The 20,469-nt window shown below is 41.4% G+C and overlaps 1 protein-coding gene across 7 annotated transcripts in view; it reads left to right on the top strand.

The window, feature by feature from the left end:
• DLGAP2 (DLG associated protein 2) overlaps positions 1-20,469 on the top strand; it is a 403,016-nt gene that overhangs the window by 245,237 nt on the left and 137,310 nt on the right. For 4 of the 7 annotated variants that reach the window (XM_053380806.1, XM_053380804.1, XM_053380808.1 and 1 more), the window contains one exon: positions 6,703-6,735. The exons of the other annotated variants lie outside the window; for them this stretch is intronic. In XM_053380806.1, coding sequence (XP_053236781.1) covers positions 6,703-6,735 — 33 coding nt within the window. The remainder of the gene's footprint in view (positions 1-6,702; positions 6,736-20,469) is intronic. 7 annotated transcript variants of the gene reach the window in all.

Consider the following 20,469-nt stretch of genomic DNA (forward strand, 5'->3'; position numbering starts at 1 on the left):
GCGTTTCTGCAAGCCGTAGCAAAGCTTTCACGCTAGCTGTAGCATGCAAAAACTTCAGTATCCGTTGTTTTGTTTTTTTCCAGAAGTGAGGCTGCTTTTGCTTCATGTTGGGTTCCAAAGACTTGCCATACCTTTCGGAAATTATAGCCAGGCGTTGCAGAGCTGGTTTCATTCAAAATGATAATACTTTTCCACTTTTATACGATACAGAAAGCCGCTATCTCTTTTCGCACATCTGTCCAGTCGTTTTTCTAGAGGCTGTCGTTAAGATGCGTCTTGGGAGCTACCAGCAGTTATCAATGCCACTCCACTTGCATAGAAAACTAGAAATGTTATTGCATACAAACAACTAGTGAGCAAGGTGTTAGAATTATGTATGTTGGAAGGTAAACCCATAGGGAAAGGATACCACGCACAAAGCAAAACAGTGTTCCAATTGTATGTAACTTGACAGGTAATAATAATAATAATAATAATAATAATAATAATAATAATAATAATAGTTATTTATACCCCGCCCTCCCCGGCCAGAGCTGGGCTCAGGGTGCTAACACCAGTAAAATTACAGTAAAAACATAATAGGGGGGGGGGGAGAAACCAATTTAAAATACAGGTTAAAATGCAATTTAAAATGCAGCCTCATTTTAAAAGTAGCCCATTTTAAAAGATGTCACTAGTTCACCCAGAGATCTTTGCTATCGAGAGGCACTGAATCTGAGACTCCAAACATGCCAAATATATGCTCTCGTGTTGAGCTAGACTTCAACATTGTCTAAAAATCCTTGCCCTAAAGTAGCATATCTTTTACTTAGAACATGTGCACAAGGTGCCTATATAGCCTTTCCTAGAAAATTTCCAAGGAAGGAGATTCTTCAAGTTCGCTTTTCAAATTATTACATTGCTGAGAGCACCTCGAAATAGGAAGCTTTTCTTAATGTTTAAAATACGCATCGTCTGTATGGATTCCACACCCACACACACCGCTCTAGAGGACACTGTGAACAAACTTCCCTTCACTTTTCTTCAAGTGCCTTTTAAATATCTGAACATTATAGTGACATATACTCAACCCCATTGTCTTCTATATGCTAAATTTGTCGATACTTCTTTAGTCTTTTGTCATGCAATACACCTTCTTACGTCATCTTATCTATAGTTATCTTCCAAATCCTTTCTTCGAAGACAGCGTGGCACAGTGGTTACAGCAATGGATTAGAATCCCTGGGAATTTCAGTGTTCAGATCCACAACAACCATGAAGCTGATAAAAAATTATGAAAAGAAAGAAAGAAAAGGAGTGAAGGCATGCCGTGTTTAAAGATTAGCACTTCTGGGCATATGAGATTTTTCACCACAGTAAGAGACTTCAGCAGATACAACTGATGCTTTCAAGCTACCACCCATGTACAATAAATATACTAATTATTACATTTTAATATATATAAATAATTATGGCCTGGGCATTACAGGGGTGATTTATGTCAACTGCTGAAATAGTGGGTATTGTAACAGCTTGAGCATGGCAAGTATAGTGGTACCTCGGGTTACATTCACTTCAGGTTACAGACGCTTCAGGTTACAGACTCCGCTAACCCAGAAATAGTACCTTGGGTTAAGAACTTTGCTTCAGGATGAGAACAGAAATCGTGCTCTGGTGGCGCGGCGGCGGCGGCGGCGGCAGGAGGCCCCATTAGCTAAAGCGGTGCTTCAGGTTAAGAACAGTTTCAGGTTAAGAACGGACCTCTGGAACGAATTAAGTTCTTAACCCGAGGTACCACTGCATGTATCATCCTCATGCTCAAAGTTATGCCGAAATTGCATTGCCTTTTATGTTCCAGAAAGCAACGTAAGATGGTCTCTGTGGGGAAACTTTGCACAGCTATGTAAGGTGACTTTTAAAAACTACTGTGTAAAGTTTAGAAAGCCCTGCAGCAGTTTTTGCTGTTGGTTATGATGTTGTTGTAATATGAACTTCTTACAACTGGTGGCTAATTACATCCACGGCCATAACATCCATGCTGTGAAGGGATGGGTTGTTTGCTGAAACAGGAAGCCCTCTTACTGTTTGCAACTTTATTCTTCTCTCTTCCCTCTCCTCCCGCCCCCAACTATCAAATTTTGCATGCAAGGAACGTAGTGGCTGGTGCTTAACTACAGTCATGTATTAGCCAAAATGAAATGCGGGGGCATGTATTGTACCTGATGATGTTTGCTTAATTGAGCAGCAGCTAAACAAATTCAGAGATTTTGCTTAATAACAAGTAATATTGTTGGTTCTCCTGGTCCTCGGCTCTCAAGGGAAGCTGCTAGAATCCCCAAAGCAAACACTTAATATATAGTCACACAGCAGAGATTTCATTCCGTTGTTAACTGCGGTAATTGTATATACTGACGTCTAGCTGGGAACTGCAGCAAGCTGTATTTATCTTTATTTAAGGAAAAACTTTCCACTGCCCTCCTCAGGCGGTGTCAAATGGCATCCTTTCATGCTTGTGAGAGTAATAAGAGGAAGTAGCCTGATTTGTGGGCCCAATAGGCTCAGCTGCTTTGAACGAACTAAGGCCAATTAATTCTTTGCATGGGAGATTTGCAGTAAAAGTGACCACCAACCTATCCACACACACACACACTCCAGCCCAACATTAGACTTGGCTACAAGGAGAAAGAGAAATGCAGGTGTTCACATTAACTATGCATGTAGTAAAACAAACTAGAGCTACTTTATCTTGACACTCACCTTATTAGTAGTCATAAAATCAAGTGCTTCGGCTACATTGCTCTTAAGAACCTGCACATACCAGTCTCTTTTTTTTTTGCTCCCCTCCCCACTGCATTTATCTTTATTTCGTCATTATAGCTGGTAGGCAGGTGCTGCAAGTCTTGTTTAAAATGTTCCAGCAGGTGTAAACACATAAACAAACAAACTTTACTCATGTGGGATTCTAGGCAGCCAGCATCAAATTTAAACCAGATCCCTGGTGCACGTACCATATGTAGAGTTTGCATGTTGGCACACTATACACAAAGGCAAATGGATCGTGGGATGCTAAAACTACATGCTTGTGTGCTGACAACAACCCTTGCGTTTTCCCTTCTGCATGACATCATGCACAATATTTCCTGCTCTCTTAGGTAGCTGCTGTCCAAATATTGGTCTTTCATAGCCCTTCCAATGTAGGAACTTCCATTAGAGAGGTCAGGGATGGAGCCCAGGAGGTCATAAACACGGAGCTATGGGCCCTCATATTATTTAGCTACTAGTAGTGTGATTCCTTTTTGAATTATGGTGCTGGAGGAGACTCTTGAGAGTCCCATGGACTGCAAGAAGATCAAACCTCTCCATTCTTAAGGAAATCAACCCTGAGTGCTCACTGGAAGGACAGATCCTGAAGCTGAGGCTCCAATACTTTGGCCACCTCATGAGAAGAGAAGACTCCCTGGAAAAGACCCTGATGTTGGGAAAGATTGAGGGCACAAGGAGAAGGGGATGACAGAGGACGAGATGGTTGGACAGTGTTCTTGAAGCTACCAGCATGAGTTTGACGAAACTGTGGGAGGCAGTAGAAGACAGGAGTGCCTGGCATGCTCTGGTCCATGGGGTCACGAAGAATCGGACACGACTAAACAACTAAACAACAACAACAAGTGTGATTCCTCCTTGTTGGAATTTCATTCTCTCTGCTGCTGATGTGTGATTGTTTTCATCACATTTCTGTGTTGACATTCCATACTATTGGAGTCATGAGAACAGAAGTTCATTTGCACTGTTCCATTATGTTGTACTTTTGCTTTTTCTGTTCTCTCCCGGAGAAGAAGGAGAGAGGAGCCATGTTTCCTTTGTTCTGTAACACTTGATCTTGTACATAATAAATTAGCTTAGGTTCCACACCACTATGCCTAGTTTCTGCTTGGACTCTGCTACAGTATTGTGTGCACATATCTTCGGATAAATGTCGCAGAAGCTAATCGGGACAGAGAAGTGATGGATCATCCCGAGGGGCACTTGAGGGGGAAGAATGCAGCTGCCTGGCATTTTCCCAAGTTGGCTATGAAGCCCAGCATGGTACACCAACACTCCTCTGGTCACTGCTCTGGATACACGACTTGACTGCCTGTCTCCAGGCACTGAGGTCGTCGGGTTTCCCACATGGCAGGGTTGATATTGCCAGCCTTCATGTCATGTTTGCAGACATATTTGTAACATAGAGTTGGTCTGCCAGTGGGCCTGGTGCTGGAAGCCAGCTCCCCATAGAGCACATCCTTGGGGACCCAACCATCTCCCCTTCTGTGGACGTGACCAAGCCAGCGTAGATGTCGCTGAGACAGGAGTGTGGATATGCTGGGAATGTGGGCTTCTGATGACTTCTTATGAGCAAGTTGTGGAAGTCTGGTTAAAGTTACCTTATAGGGTGATACTACATACAGGCATTATGCAATTTGACAACCCAGCAGAAGTCCTCCATTCTTGCCAGGGTTGGACTTTACTTCGGCAAGCATGCCTTCATGGACATGACTGAGATAACAGGCTGGTCTTCTACTCCTCTTGTCACGTGAAATAAGAAACATTCCAGTTTCCACTTAAATAGCCTTGCAGAACTGTGATATCTGAAGATAGGAAGGTTCAGGGTGCCTCCAGACTAACAGAATTTTTCAGAAGGGATTCAAGCACATACCAGAAAATTTAGGTTTGCACAATGAAAATGCACTAAAAACGTTGACTCCCTAATGCAATAAATCCACTTGGAAAAAGAAATAGCTTTCTGCAATAAGGAAAGTGACATGGAAATGCACTGAAAAGCATTGAAGTGATCAAATGATCAACAAGAATGATGTATAAACACCCCACAGTCAAATCGGGGTGAATGAAGAGGAATGTTCATTGTCATAGAATCTCCCCACAGAATCACTGGATCTACTATCCACCTGGTTGATATGGTAATTCCTTCAATCAGGAGCACAACCCAACTGCTTTCTCTTACTCCATATGTGAGGCAGGAACTTGATCACTTCCATTTCCCTATTCAACACTTAAGCTCCTTCCTCGCTGATGCCCAGCTGTTGCCATGGATTGAGGTGCCATGTGTGGTGTGCCTTGCCATCTGGCATTGTCCGCAAGTTTGCCAGGCTCATCAGTCCCTCCCAGCACAAATAATATGGACACAATCTTTTCCCAGGCTTCTGCTGATTAAGGAATTCCTGTTTACTGGTTTTGTTTGTTTTAAGGTATTCATACCTTTCCCTTTAAAGTAAAAGCTTTCTTAAGGCATGATTTACAAGGGAGGTAAAAACAACCCCCAACCCAAATCTTTATTTGCAGTTCTATAACACAACTGGCAACTGCTGTTGAGGGTTTGTATTGAGACAGCTAGTAACTTTTTCCAGAATCTGATTATTGTACAAACCAGCAACAAATTAGTCTTTCAAGGCATCATTTAACATTTGACCAAATTGACATCTTCCTGAGTGCCACAAATAGTACAGTTGATTCTCCACTTCTCTGATGGAACTAATAGCAGTCTGCAGTCACTGATGGGGTAGGAGGGAAATGATCTTGCATAACTCCTGTACTATCCAAATATGCAGCACTGCCCCTCAATATGTAATCACCTTTGGTTCATCTATTTTACATAATTTTGGCTGCAGTCATACCCACTTACCTGGGTATAAGCCCCATTCCACTCAGTAGAAGACATCAGAGTGGGTAGAGGAAACTCTACCCCTCTGCATAACTTTAAGGTGTGTGAGCAGTGAAGAGTAAGGACCATGTTGGGTCAAACTTCTGGGTCAAGACCTCTTTTGCTGGTAAGTCATGAGTGATTGGTTTGGCTAAGTTTCTTCTACCCGCTCTGAGGTCTCAGAATACATAGCACTGAACCTGCCAGTTTTGACCTGTTCAATGTGGAAGAACATTATGTTCAGTATAACATAAGGTGGGCGAGGTGGGATATGAATATTTCAACAACAACAACTGAATCCATGCAACAGAGCAGAACAGAGTTGGGGGTTAATATGAATACCCTGACAATTTAGGAATGATATATATATATATATTTATGCCGGCAGAAAAAAAATGTATTCTAGTTGGCATTTATTGGTTTTTAATCTTCGACTGATTGCTTTAACGCTGCTCTTCTTGTTTTTTAATGTTTTGTTTTGATCCTGTTATCCTTTTGTGGTGTTTTGTTTTCTGTATACTAGCTTGAGGATCTTGTTACAGTTGACTGTAAATTTATTTTTACAAATACAAACCAAATAACCCTCATCTACTACATGCAATGCTTTTCTAAAAGAAACTGTATGAACCACTGCCTGGCTGTTACATTGGACTTGCACTGGGAAGAATTGGGTTCAAATACAGCAACTGGACAGAGTTGAACATTTTTACTTCTTCATCTGTAGTCTGAGAATAACTGTGACCTATCTCAAAAAGTTGGCCAGGATAATGACTGAGGAAACCATTGCAAGGCTTCTTTAAATACCTATTGTGAAAGTGATTCTATTGACTTCTTTAAAAATTCATATTATTTTTTTTTTGCTGAATGTATAACTTACAGTGTATTGATCCAGATAACTGTAGTTCAGTTTCTTATCCATTTCACACGCTGATTATTATTTGCCATGACAGAAGTTCCTATTGGATTCAAACTAGTGCTAAAGGTTTTTTTGTGTTCTTTTCCTTTTCCTCTGCTGCTTTAATTTTTAGGTTTGGATTCTCTAACAGGGAATGCATTTTCAGGTAAAGCTGCCATTAGAGCAGAATATATGTTGCACATGTGTGTTACACTGTGCTTGTGAGTTTGTGTGTGTATGTATGCTTGTGTTAACATCCTGCATGTCTTATTACCTGCAACATGTCTGAGTGGTGCTATTTTTCTAGAAAAAGAGGTGTTGGAACCCACCATGAATGGCTCCATTGTTCTCTTAGAATGGCAATGATGCCCACCTGAGAGGTGCTGGAACTGAGTTCCTGTGAGTTGTCCCTGTAAAAAAGGCCTGCCTGAGAGCAAGAAAATGACAACATTCTATATAGTGTCTATCAAAATGCAGATGTAAAGCTTTATACTACACAAACCAAATTCCTTCTGGAATTAACTGGATGCAGGTTTCAATAATATTTGCCTGCTGCCTAGTAAAAGATATGTGGGTGGGTGAACGCACCCACAACCACCCACCCACCCCTGTATACACATACACACATATGGACACATACATGAATATTCAAGAAAGTCGTTTTAATATTAATTCCACAAGAACCAAAATAAAATATTTAAAAGGGCCAGAACATCTAAACACATTATATCAACTGCCCTGTTGTTTGTGGCAATTATATAGGAACCATTGTTTTGGTTCTTATAGAAGTGATCAGTGGGAAATGGCCTAACATGCAAAGAGGTCAAAACAGAATACCTCTTTCGTTACAACTGGCTGCCCTGCCTATTACTAACTGTAATTGTGCTGATTTAGGATTCAGTGCAGATTAGAGGCAAGTTTTGTATGTCTTAAGAATAGATTGGGGGGGGGATGAGAATGGGGAAAGCCCCACAGAGCCCCAAACCTATTTTACTGAAAAGCATGAAAGCTCATCACACGGAGGGGCACTCTAAAACAGGTACAGCGGTACCTTGGTTTATGAACTCAATCCATTCCTGAAGTCCGTTCTTAAACCGAAAGCGTTATTAAACCGAGGCGTGCTTTCCCCAATGAGGCCTCCCACTGCCGGTGCCCTTCCACCATTCGGATTCCGTTCTTAGACTAAGGTAAAGTTCTCAAACCAAGACACTATTTCCGGTTTTGCTGAGTTTGTAAAACAAATCGTTCTTAAACCGGACTGTTCTTAAACTGAGATGCCACTGTATTGGTTTTGTTCTGAAATTGTTTGTTTGTTTGTTAAATTTGTATGCTGCCTTATAGCTGTAGATCTCAGGGTTGTTTACAACCCAAAATGTCAATATAAAAAAACACTAAATACATAATAAAGACAAAGACAACCCAATAATCCCCACTTCCACTACATTAAGGGAAACACTGCATTGTGCTCACAGATAAAACTAAACTGTGGCTTAGAGTTATGAGAACAAGTCACAGTAACCCTTGAGCCCCCAACATCTGACTCTTTCCCTTCCATTTTTGACTAACCACAGCTCTGAAAAATAGCTGAACCCAGACAAACCAGTGTTAGTCTTAAATATAGTTAGTGGAAACAAGCCAACTTCAAACCATGAGTTAGCAGCTACCTTGTTTCGCTCACCATAATTAAGGTTCTCCACAGTTAAGGCTTTGGGTGTAATGCTAAACTGTGGTTAATCTCAAATCGAAATAGACGTTTCTGGTCTCTGTTGTTGCATGTGAACTGGGCCTGTGTGTGGTTACATCTGTGTAAGGGGATCTGATTCCTGTTATATGCACCTTTAAAATACCCTTTCAGCTCAGAAAACGACGACTGTTTATCAAATGCCACACATGCACTGGCAGGGAAACGTATAAACTCACATTAAGTGGAGAAGGAAAGGGGAGATGGGGAGGGAGAGAGTATTCCAGGGAAACCAGAGAACCAGCACAGGGAGAAAACGGGATGGCCTCATCAGAGTGAAAATTTTAACAGATGGCTTGAGGAGACAATCACAAGGTAAGGTTGTAGCAAGATTGTTGGGAGAGAGGATCACAGCACTAGTGATGATGATTTAGACATGAAGGATATGGCAGTTTGTGGATATGCTGAAGAGGCAGGGGCCTAGATACCTAGATATGTGGAGAGGAAGAATGTGAGAAACCAAAGGTGAGTAAGGCTCACCTGTAAGGCTCTGTGCAAATCCCTGAAAATGTCAGGCTGCAGAAAGAGAATTTGGGTGGAAAGCCTTAAGAATTTTGTCTTTGCCACTTCACTTAGGGGGAGATACTAAACTTGGAAGCTCTGAATGAGATCTGAGAGTAGTCAGTATGTATGTACATATAAACTGAAATCAATGATAGCAGATTAAAGTCCCAAGACAGCATATTAGGAAAGGCAGGCCAATGCGGAGAGTAGAGTCACAAAACATTTAGGAGAGAGCAATCAAGAAATCAGGGAAAGACCCATGAAGATAGTGATACCATGGAGGTGAGTGGAAACAAAAATTCTTAATGTTCACTTAAAAGAAAATCTGTTCAGGTTTTGTATGCTAATTACATGTCACATTTCATGGAATTGGGTTTTATAGCCAAGAGCAAATCCTTACAGAAGGTAATTTATACAAAAGCTTGTAGATGTAGCCAGCTACTTTCACAAAAGGCAGAATATTGTCATTAATCAGAGAACATCATATTAAAAAAAATAAATGCCCCTGACATCTTCATGAAAATTTAAGTACAATGGATATATTTCCTGAATAGTATTTCTGTTATGACCAATGTCCTTCACAGCATAGCTCTATGATTCTTTGCTTCTATAATATGTAAGGTCAACCAAGAGAACCTGACTTACATAATCAATGCACAGAAGCTCACTGTTCATGCAGCACTGAAAAATTCTTTTCCTTCCCACGAATGACCTGCTGAAGCTCTAGTATTTCAAAAGCGTGCTAAAAATAAAAATAAACAGTACTTGCAGTTACAGTTAAATTCATTGGTGGATCCATTTGGGAGGGTGCGAGAAACACGCCTGTTTATTTCAAAAGGTCTTGGGGTTTGTCACTTGTGTAATGCTATATAATGGGAAACCATGGTTCTCCATTATGTGAATGAGCTATGAGAAATCTTGGGGCTGCACACTTCTTTTCACTTCATCTACATGGAAGAAATCTGTGGTGTGATCAAAACAGCAGGTGGATGCTTCTAATCTCCTCTTCTGATGCTCAAAAGTGCTGGAAAGGAAAGAAGCAAAGCTAATGCTGGTTATAGCTCTCTTGTATCTGAACCAGGCCGTGGCTTAAAAACATTCCCTGCAATTAGTTCAGTAATTCTAATGTTACACTGAAGTCCATATTTGGGGCAAGCATCTTAGTATAACATAATCTATCAATTTATTTATTAAATTTATATCCCACTCTTCCTCCCAAAGGAGCCCAGAGAAGCATACTGGTGTATAACAATGATTAGGTGAAATTATTTAAGACCCTGGTTCCATTCTGCGATCATTTTGTTCTATATTGTATATCGAAAACATTTAAAACCTTATTCCAGTGTTGGCACCCTTTCCAGTTAATATTTCTAACATGCAATATAAACTTTGTTCTTCATGACAATAACTCAGCAGTTCAGTAGAGCTACAGACATTTACATCAACTGAAGAACAACCCTACTTAGAAATGTGTTTGATGTACTAGTTTATTGACTATATTTTATGGCTACAACCGCCCCCAACCCCAGCACACAGAAGCAGAAGTTTCCCTCTGCTGATTATGGAGATTTCATGAAGTTGCACAGATCCATCTTCAGGACCGACAGTGGGAGCCCTGCAGATCTATATTACTCATTCATTTGCACACAGCATAATTTTCCCACCAGGGACCCTGGGACAAGTGCACGTGTGCTTCAGTGAAATGCCCAACAGAAATAATTTTGATGTAATCATACTTCGCAATCATGCCAAATCTGATTCCCACTTTTTTCCCCATGCATCAGCAGCGCAGAAGAGGGAAATGTCACAAATGAAAGAAGGCGCCAAAAATTATGAAAAGCTAGGCATGTGCAAGATTTGTAAAAAGTTTTTTAAAATGAGTTTTTAAAAGTTGGGGGTTCCTGATGCATTGAATCTACTTTGAAAATCAGACCAAATCATTTGGAATGCTTAAATTAGACCAGAAAAACAGACGAGAATTTCAGAAGCATCGCTGTCAGTAAGTACATTTTCCCCTGCAATGTTGCACGATGGCTGGTTTCTGGCCACATCCTCAAACTATAAAATGTGGGAAATTGCTAACACAAAATTGCAAGAGATACTGATATTGCACTGCCTATAATTGTTAAACTGCTTGTTACAAAGATTTAAGACCATATGGCATCATTTCACTTTTATTATAATAACCCATATTTAAACCACAAATGTGTTCCATTTGTTATATTGTCAGAGGATTAGCTTGACAGATAGGGAGGTCTGAATATAATTCTTGAATACTTGCCTCTGTCGTTTTTCTTTAGTTAGGACAGTAAAACGCAACAACTTGCTCATCTTCTGGTTGTCTCTAGTAGAGTCAGTGGTACTGATTGCAACCAATGTAAAAAAGGGCAAAAATACACTATGCCATTATTTAAAGCATCAATAAAGGACTTACAAATACTGCCCCAGCTAATCACGACATTTTTGTAATCCCATCAGCTCTTGTAAAAAAGCCCTTTCCTAATCAGATACTGGGATCCAGTAGACCTCTGTTTAGGATGCAATGCTATAGTCTTACCTGGGAGGAAGTCACTGGTACTTACTTTGAATAGACATGCCTAGGATTTTCCTGTTAGAAGAAGAAGAAGAGTTTGGATTTGATATCCCGCTTTATCACTACCCTAGGGAGTCTCGAAGCGGCAAACATTCTCCTTTCCCTTCCTCCCCCACAACAAACACTCTGTGAGGTGAGTGGGGCTGAGAGACTTCAGAGAAGTGTGACTAGCCCAAGGTCACCCAGCAGCTGCATGGGGAGGAGTGGAGACGCGAACCCGGTTCCCCAGATTACGAGACTACCGCTCTTAACCACTACACCACACTGTTAGTTATAATTGTGCTGTTGGTCAGGGTTTTAAAGGTAATGGATAATATCTAAGTGTGTGCTCACCTTTTGGGGCAGAGTGATGCTTCTGCAGGGATGAGCAAAGGGAAAGCCCTATTCTGATTGCACCATGTTGGGTGTTATTCAGTATCTTTTGACAATGACTCCAAAAGAATATTAAACATACAATATTTATAGTTCAGTTGTCCAAGTATACAGGGATGGTATCCAGAGTCTGCAATGATTCCCAGTGTTAATTCCTATGAAATTTAATTAGACCCCCTGATACCTTACTCATTCATTTTGTTTTCCTTCAGTAAAAAGCTTATGAAGGTATGGGTTTTGGTGTGTGTGTCTTTAAATGAATGGCTAACATCTGGTTATCTTAACTGCAGCATCAACATAAAGTAGCTAATTGTTCTTTTAGGTAAGGGTTTTTTTTATCCTGTTGTGGACATTTACAACATGTGTTCATGTCGTTTAATTCCTTAGATGTGAAGCATTTTATATGGAGCTCTAACTGACCAAAAACAGAGAAATAAAGACGTACCGGCAGATGTTTACTAGAAAAAAATCACAGTCCCGACACATTTTGAGAAAAAGCTATTCTTTGTAGGAATGGCTAGAAAAACACCCCAAAACTGTGTATCAAACAGTCACATTAAAAATGTACAAAGAGTGAAAATGGATAAAACTCTCAGCACATAAATTAATGCTGCATTGCAGCATATAATGCATGCATTGTAGTCTGCTTGATGGCAAAGCATTCATAAAGACTTTGCGGAAGCCTGTTATCGTGCCCCTTTTTGAAAAGAACAGTTATATCCCTTTAACCCATCCTCTTTCCACTGGATCTAGCATAGTAATTAGTTTGCAGCAAATAACACAAAACGACGCCCACTTTAATGCAAAGATTCAAACATACGTGGCTTTTAACATGCAAGGCTTTTCGTATGTCATGCATGTACTTGTACTCATATTTTTCTAGCAAAAAAACCCAAACCAGCTCTAGCAGAATCTAGGGGAATTGAAGCTGACTTAGTGCCCTATGAAGCCTAGCATGAAAAACAGCCCTCAAAAGCAAATATCATAGCTGCATTATATTAAAAAATGAAGTCACTTCAGAGATTTTGATTAAAAGGTATTGGATTGCGATGCTAACTGACATCCCTCTGGATTTCCCCCTTCTTTTGGGAAATACTTATAGCAGGCATAGGCAAACTCGGCCCTTCATATGTTTTGGGACTACAATTCTCATCATCATCAAATAGGTCTTTGCAGCTGACTGATATAATTTGTATTATTTTTAAAGGTGTTTTATGTCCTATTGTTGTGCACCACCCTAATACATTATGATATGGCGTAACAGAAATGCTTTTGTTCATTTATTTGTAAATAAACTGCATCCTACCAGGATCCAGAGCAAACTTGTCTGAAGTGCTGCATGCTGTTTAAAAAACACAGTAGTCTCTCCTCCAATATAATGATTTCCCGCCTATTTTTGCCAGATCATGCTCCATATATCTTTCTACAATAAACCCCCACAATGCTGTTAAATTGATGATTTCTTTGCAGTGGCACTGGAGTCACTGAGAGATGAGCCAATGTAGTAGGATAACATTAATGAAACAAGCATTTCAAGGGGTTGGACTAGATGACTCTCGGGGTCACTTCCAATTCTACATTTCCATGATTCTATAAATCACGCATAGGCAAACTCTGCCCTCCAGATGTTTTGGGACTACAACTCCCACCATCCCTAGCTAATAGGACCTATTGGCAAAAGAGATTTTCACGAGAAGCCTGAAATGCATTTGGAAATGTATATTTTAGGGTACAATGCACACAAATAGTGAAGAAATACATACAAAAATAATTTGACTTTTTGCAGAGTTTTTTAAAATTGAAGATTGGTGTGGGAAATGAATGCAGAAAGGGGGGAAATGCAAAACTGATCTCAGAAATAGCCATCACTTAAATGTAGAAAAGTTAAATGGTAATATGGGTTCAGGCCATATTGATTCCATTGACCATAGTATCCTTCTACGGTGACTGAGTGGGATAGTTATTGGAGGCACTGTTTTACAGCGGTTCCAGTCCTGTCTCCAAGATCTGTTTCAGAGAAAAGCAGTGAGTGATCGTCCTTCCACCCCTTTGCAGTTGTGCTGTGGTGTGCTGCTGGTTACCACCTTGTCCCCAATTATGTGAGACGCCAGTGAACTTTATAAAGCCCTGCCCATCAAATTCAGTGCCTTGAACTTAGTAGCTAATTGGCAGCCAGTGCAATTATTTCCAAAGTAGGGTAGCGTGTTGGGAATATCCTTCCCTAATGAGCAGCTGAGCTGCCACTTTTGTGCACCAGCTGCATCTTCCAGTCCCACTTTGGGGGCTGCCCAACGGGGAACACATTGCAGTAACCCAGAGCATGGACAGCAGGTTACCAGCACATGGACGAGAAATGGTCATAGCTGTCTCAGCATTGGGAGCACGGACTCCTAACTGCCTGTGCCTCTAGAGACAAAAATGGATCTATGATCGCCTCCAGATTATGAACCTCCCTTTTCGGGAAGAGCTTGACCACATCTAAATCAGGCAATTGACCATTTCTGCCCTGATTCAGATGTTACAGAGAAGTAGAGCTAGGTATTACCAGTGTACTGTACTGATGACACCCTAAATCTCTGAGTGGCCGCTTCCAATGGCTTCAACTGACCAAGATATCTGAGAGTCTCACCCCTTATATACCTGATTTATCACTGTACTGTACAGGTGAGGGCCTCCCCTTTGGAATGCTCTCTCCTTGAATATTGGACGGGTATCCTCTCTGTCGCCTTTTGGGCACCTATTGGAAAATGGCCATCATTCAACAAGCCTTGTAAGTTGAGATGTTTCCCAGCCTGCTTCTGTATGGGAATAGGATTTAATTTTTTTAAAGATACTTTTCATATGTTTTTATTTCTTTACCACTTTTTTGTAAAAAAAAGAATAAAACTGCAGCCTTTGCAGCGTTCCTCAAATCTGAATGTGACTTCGCGCCCCCCCACAAAAAAAATAGATAATAGTTCTTTCCCAGGCAAGCATTATCTTCTCTGAAACTAACCTGCGAGAATAAAGAAGTCGGGAGAGGCAAATTACCAGCTCTCTGAAGCTGTTAGAAGAGGTGATGAGAAAACATTGAAGCCTAGTCTTCCCTTGCTGCAATGGTGGGAAAGTGAAGGTATCAAAAGAGCAGTGCTGTGGGAAAAACATAAGGCGGTACATGCCGCACAGATGAACAGCAGAGGAGGTGGCTGTGGATGTGCTGCGCATTGCTTACTGATACCTATTACATGCATTGTTATGCACACATTAGAGGTATACTGCAATGGACTACTGCAATGCGCTCTACATGGGGCTACCTTTGAAGGTGACCTGGAAACTACAACTAGTCCAGAATGTGGCAGCTAGACTGGTGACTGGGGCCGGCCACCGAGACCATATAACACCGGTCTTGAAAGACCTACATTGGCTCCCGGTACGTTTCCAAGCACAATTCAAAGTGTTGGTGCTGACCTTTAAAGCCCTAAACGGCCTCAGCCCAGTATACCTGAAGGAGCGTCTCCATCCCCATCGTTCTGCCCGGACACTGAGGTCCAGCACCGAGGGCCTTCTGGCGGTTCCCTCATGGCGAGAAGCAAAGCTACAGGGAACCAGGCAGAGGGCCTTCTCAGTAGTGGTGCCTGCCCTGTGGAACGCCCTCTCATCAGATGTCAAAGAGATAAACAACTACCTGACATTCAGAAGACTTCAGGGAAGTTTTCAATGTGTGACATTTTAGTGTATTTTTGGTCTTTGTTGGAAGCTGCCCAGAGTGGCTGGGGAAACCCAGCCAGATGGGCGGGGCACGAATAAATTGTTGTTTTTGTTGTCATACACCCCAGGTTTCCTAAAGGAACCAGCACATGGACAGATGCATGTAACCATGTTTATAACTGCATTAAAAAACACTCCATATGTATTAATACTTAAATGTAGAGCTTTGTGGTGGTACTGTGTTTCATAGAATTGTCGAGTTGGAAGGGACCTTGTGGGTCATCTAGTCCAACCCCCTGCAGTGCAGGTTCCTGCCACATACTGCACATGTATAATGTACACATTTTTTGTGTGTAATTCTGTGTATCATTTGGTTGGGCAAAGCCTGATCCGGGTTCAAAGCACCAAATTCCATGTTTGAAATGGATTCCTTCTCCATATTTTAGGATTGTTAGAATGGGTGTGGATTAAGATGATGTGCTAATGTTGCACAGCCAGATAAGCCGCAGCGGAAAAGAAAGAGAGCAATAATTTAAGCTAAGCAGTCAAAGCCACAGGTCCATGTGGGCAACAAACTCTGTTGAGGCCCAGCAAGTCATAAGGCATCATCAGACATCGTGGGCAAAGAAAGATGAGCAGCCAGGCTAGAGAATCTAGAACTGGAGGATGGGGGAATAAATATTTGCCTGAGATGTTGAATTTTCTATCAGCCTCACTTTTTAGGGAAATCTTCCTTAGGTCAACGTCGAATTAGTTTTACATTCCGCAAAGTTTTCTTAGACTTTGGACCAAATGGCACAGGATATTAAATGCATCTTTACATCTAATATGCAGGGTTTTTTGAAAATTCAGATTGCATCACCTCAGGTGGGACTTAGAATTAATGGAATCAGAACAAAAGAGAAGGGGCAATTTAACCCTTTTTTCATCTAGTAAAGTTTAGAGGAGAAATCCTGTTTCTGTTTACCTATTTGGTGTCAAAAAGTCTGCAATCCCACTTAACTGGAAGTAAACCCCCACTGAGCTAAATCCATGCATTGCAGTTATTTTAGTGCAGGTACATGGGATAAATTCCCCTGGTAATTTATTGTGCTTTTTCTTGATGAACTGTGGCTGCACTTGCATTCAGGAATGAGTTCTGTCACACAAAATCCATGTGATGAACTACCTGGGATTTTTCTAGGCTTGCTCCTCTGATTTAATAAGTGAAGCAGAGGCAGGGAAACTTTTTTTTTTTTAATGTGGATCACTGCTGATCCTGTTTAAGACTGATATGTGTTACTTAAAATGAAAGCAAGTTCCCCTCTGTATCTTGCTGACTTCCAGAATGTTTCATGAGACCTACTGCTCTAATGTTTCATGAGACCTACTGTTGAATTAATTTTATAATGAATGATTTTAGAGTGTTGTGTTGTGTTGTACTGTTGTACTGTTTTATTGTTGTTAGCCGCCCTGAGCCTGGCTTCGGCAGGGGAGGGCGGGATATAAATAAAATTTATTATTATTATTATTTATTAATCACAACAGTGGTTTTTCTAAGGGACTTTTTGCTGCTAGTGGCTAAAACAGTTAGACCACTGAAGGAATGGGTTTCTGTGCAGTCAGTCTGAAATGGGACCCAAAATGTGTAAGATTTTTCCTCCTCCAAGGGAGCATTTCTAAAATGCATTAACTTGAGCACTTGAGTCAGTGTATAAACAGAAACCCAGCTGTATAAACAAGTGCTCAAAGCCCTCTCCTTTATCAATCCGTGATGGCAATGGATGGCCTTGCCAGTTCTGAGTGGAGCAGGGATGGCACATCTGGGTCTTATCTTACACACTGACGCACAGACTGGGTTACCTCAGCCACTCTAGGTGCCTTCCAGTATATATGAAAATGTAATAAAACATTAAACATTTTTTAAAAAAAACCCTTCCCTATCCAGGGCTGCCTTCAGCAGCAAAGCCTCTCCTCTTAACATAGGGGAGAGGTTGTGAGCGGGAGCCGGTTCCCACATCTGTGTCAGCGTACCTGGCTGCCACGCGGCGCCCATGGGCCAGCCAATAGGGCCGGCTTGGGGGCAGGGTTTAGCCGCATTCAAGCGGCCACAGCAGCTCCTGGCCCTCATTGTGCACCCGGAAGACGACGGATCACCCACCCACCCTCCCTTATGTCATACCTATGCTTCTGACCTTGCTATGGACTTTGGTTGGTTGCCCTGGTTGCCCAGGGAGCTTGGTAGGAATTTTTACCCATTTGGCAAATTAGCACCAGCCTCATGGTTTTTCACCTACCTCATAGCAATTCGTCACAACTTTTGGGTATTGGCGTTTGGGCATTGGAATATGTGTCGTGTTGGAGGGTAGGTTATGGCCATCACCTACCCACCCACCCCCCTTGTTTGGGTATTCCGTTAAAGGAATCCGGTGGTCGTGGATCCTGTCCGATGCCCTGCTGGTGGCTAGGGCCATGGCATGACCCCCGGTGACATCCGGGGAAGCTTCCAGTTGTATTTGCATCAACAAGCTCCTCCCACTGGTTGTTAACCTTAGGATGACTCCCTGCTGCACAGGGTGGAGTCATGTATCGATTGTTTGATACAATGCCTAAGCCAATACCACTCACATGCTGTAACCAATAAAGTTGTGGCCTTCTTTAGCCCATTAACCTTAAATACATGTGTCCCTGTGTCTTATTTATCTCAAGCGGGTGGCGGGTCCTCGACATCTCCCTGAAAGGAACACAAGGAGGGTTGGAAAGAGGTGATGGGGAAGATGGAGGGGAGTCTGTGCCACTTGATTGGCAGACCCCCAAAGGGAAAGAAAATCATTTCACTGCAGCAAACTTTTCTGTGATATTTCCCTCCCTTCCCTCTCCCCCACATCTGCATATTTAGCCAGCAGAGGAAGCCTTTTTAAGAGTGGTGGGAGCTACTGCCACCATCACCACTTCCACCATTGCCAAGCTGTGACACATGGTCTCTTTGTGTGTGAAGACCCCTTGAGATATGTCCATAGCACCTCTGGGTTCCCCACCTGTTACTGCTCTAGTTCAATATCTGATCTGGGATACTTGCATTTTGGGACTGTAGTCCAAACTTCCAGGAGTACTGCTTTCTTCTTCTTCTTTCCCCATCCCTTTCCCTTTGGTTTATCTATGCAATGGCAAAAGTTTTAGTATTAAAACTAGTGTCAAGTGTTCCTGCTTCCGCTCCAAAATTAAAAAAAATGAAGGCTGTGAAGATGGCATGTCACCGGTATAAAAGAATAGGAATTGTCTGCCACACTGTCTTATGAAGGTTTAGCTGAGATCTCCAGAACTTTGCATCTCCACAAACAGGTTTAGGATCTTGCCTTGGAAAACAGTCAGTCACTGATATTTAACATTCTGTTTAGAACAATTCTCCCTGAAGCATTAAGAAATACTTTTTAATAATCTTGAAGACACGAGAGTGATTTTTTTAAAAAAAAAAACCCTTCACATTAGACTGTTCACTTTTATTTCAGTCTCCATAGAAACTGTTCAGATGTTAAGTTATTTTTGCCTTTGGAATCTTTATATATTTCAGAATTTGGACATGTGTTCAGAGAAAGAAAGTCTGTGAAATCCCAATTAAATGATGTTGCCATATGTACAGCTGGCAGGATATGAGGATGGTTTGGACTGACAAAACTTCTCAAAAGGAAGAAATGTTTCCTTCCTTCCTCTTCCTCTTCCTCTCCCCCCCCCCCCCCGCACTCCACCCCATGCAGTGAAGCAAGGAAACTTATTTTTCCCAGTCTAACTTCTGGCTGGAGAATGATACAATGATCTGTGATGAACAACTTGTGTCGCAGTAGCAAAAACTCTACAATGGACACAATGATCAGTAATCTGGTTTGAAAATTCCCTTTCAGCTAGGTATGAGAGTATTACTTTTGGCCATCTGTCATGGATACTTTAGCTGAGATTCCTGCATTGTAGGAGGTTGGACAAGATCAGTGTTTCCCAAACTCCAGCTGTTTTTGGACTACAACTCCCATCATCCCCACCTGGCAGAACCAGGGGTCCAGGATGATGGGAATTGTAGTTCAAAAACTGCTAGATATCCAAGTTTGGGAAACACTAGACTATAGATAACCCTTGGGGTTCCTTCCAACTCTACAATTCTATGATTCTATTGTCTCTCTGAGTTTCTCATTTCCCCCAATATTAAATTTAGTCCTTCTCTACATTTACACATCCATTTGTGATTTTTTTAAGTCCTTACGAAAATTTGGCAGCATTTGCGTGAACATTTCTCCCAAAACACACTTTTATTGGTATGCCGTTTTACCTAATGTACACTTTTTGCAAAGCAATTTCCCTTAATGCAATACATTTTGGTTAGTTATTTCCACAAATACAGTACACCGTACCCTAATATATGCACACTACCCAGATGGAGAACTGCACTGGAAAATTCAGAGAAGTGAAAATGTTGGAAGATGACTGTGTTTGGGAAATTGAATCGAATGTTTCCTCAATCCCTACTTTGTCTCCCACCTGAGGCAAAAAATAAATAAATGCTCCATTCCCAACCAAAAAAACACTACATCTGATACCAAATTTGTTTCGTTTTTGTTTTTGGAGTTGAGAGATTAATTTATTCAAGAAAAATGCAAAGCATTGTATGTATGTCTACAGTTCTCCCAACTTTCGCAACACTTTTCTACTAATAGAACCGCAAGAAGTGAAGCCGTCACTTTGTCCTTACAAGAAGAAAAAAAGAGCAAGTTCAGTGTTCTAGTATTATTTAACTGGAATGTGATTGAACAGTGCTCTTTTGTTGTATTTCTCTCTACTTGCCAACCTTCGCAATAATGTCACTAATATAGATGAATGAGGCCCTTCTGGCTATGCTGCAACCTGAAGAAGCTTGCTTAGCAGGAATCAGACAGAGGGTCTTTTCAGGAATGGTGCCCTTTTTGAGGAACCATCTCCCCTCTGAACTAAGGAATCAATGCCGGTTTGCAGCTTGCCGAAAGCTTATTTCTAAAATG

The sequence above is a fragment of the Podarcis raffonei genome, chromosome 3 (assembly GCF_027172205.1).
Source record: "Podarcis raffonei isolate rPodRaf1 chromosome 3, rPodRaf1.pri, whole genome shotgun sequence".
Lineage (NCBI taxonomy): Eukaryota > Metazoa > Chordata > Lepidosauria > Squamata > Lacertidae > Podarcis > Podarcis raffonei.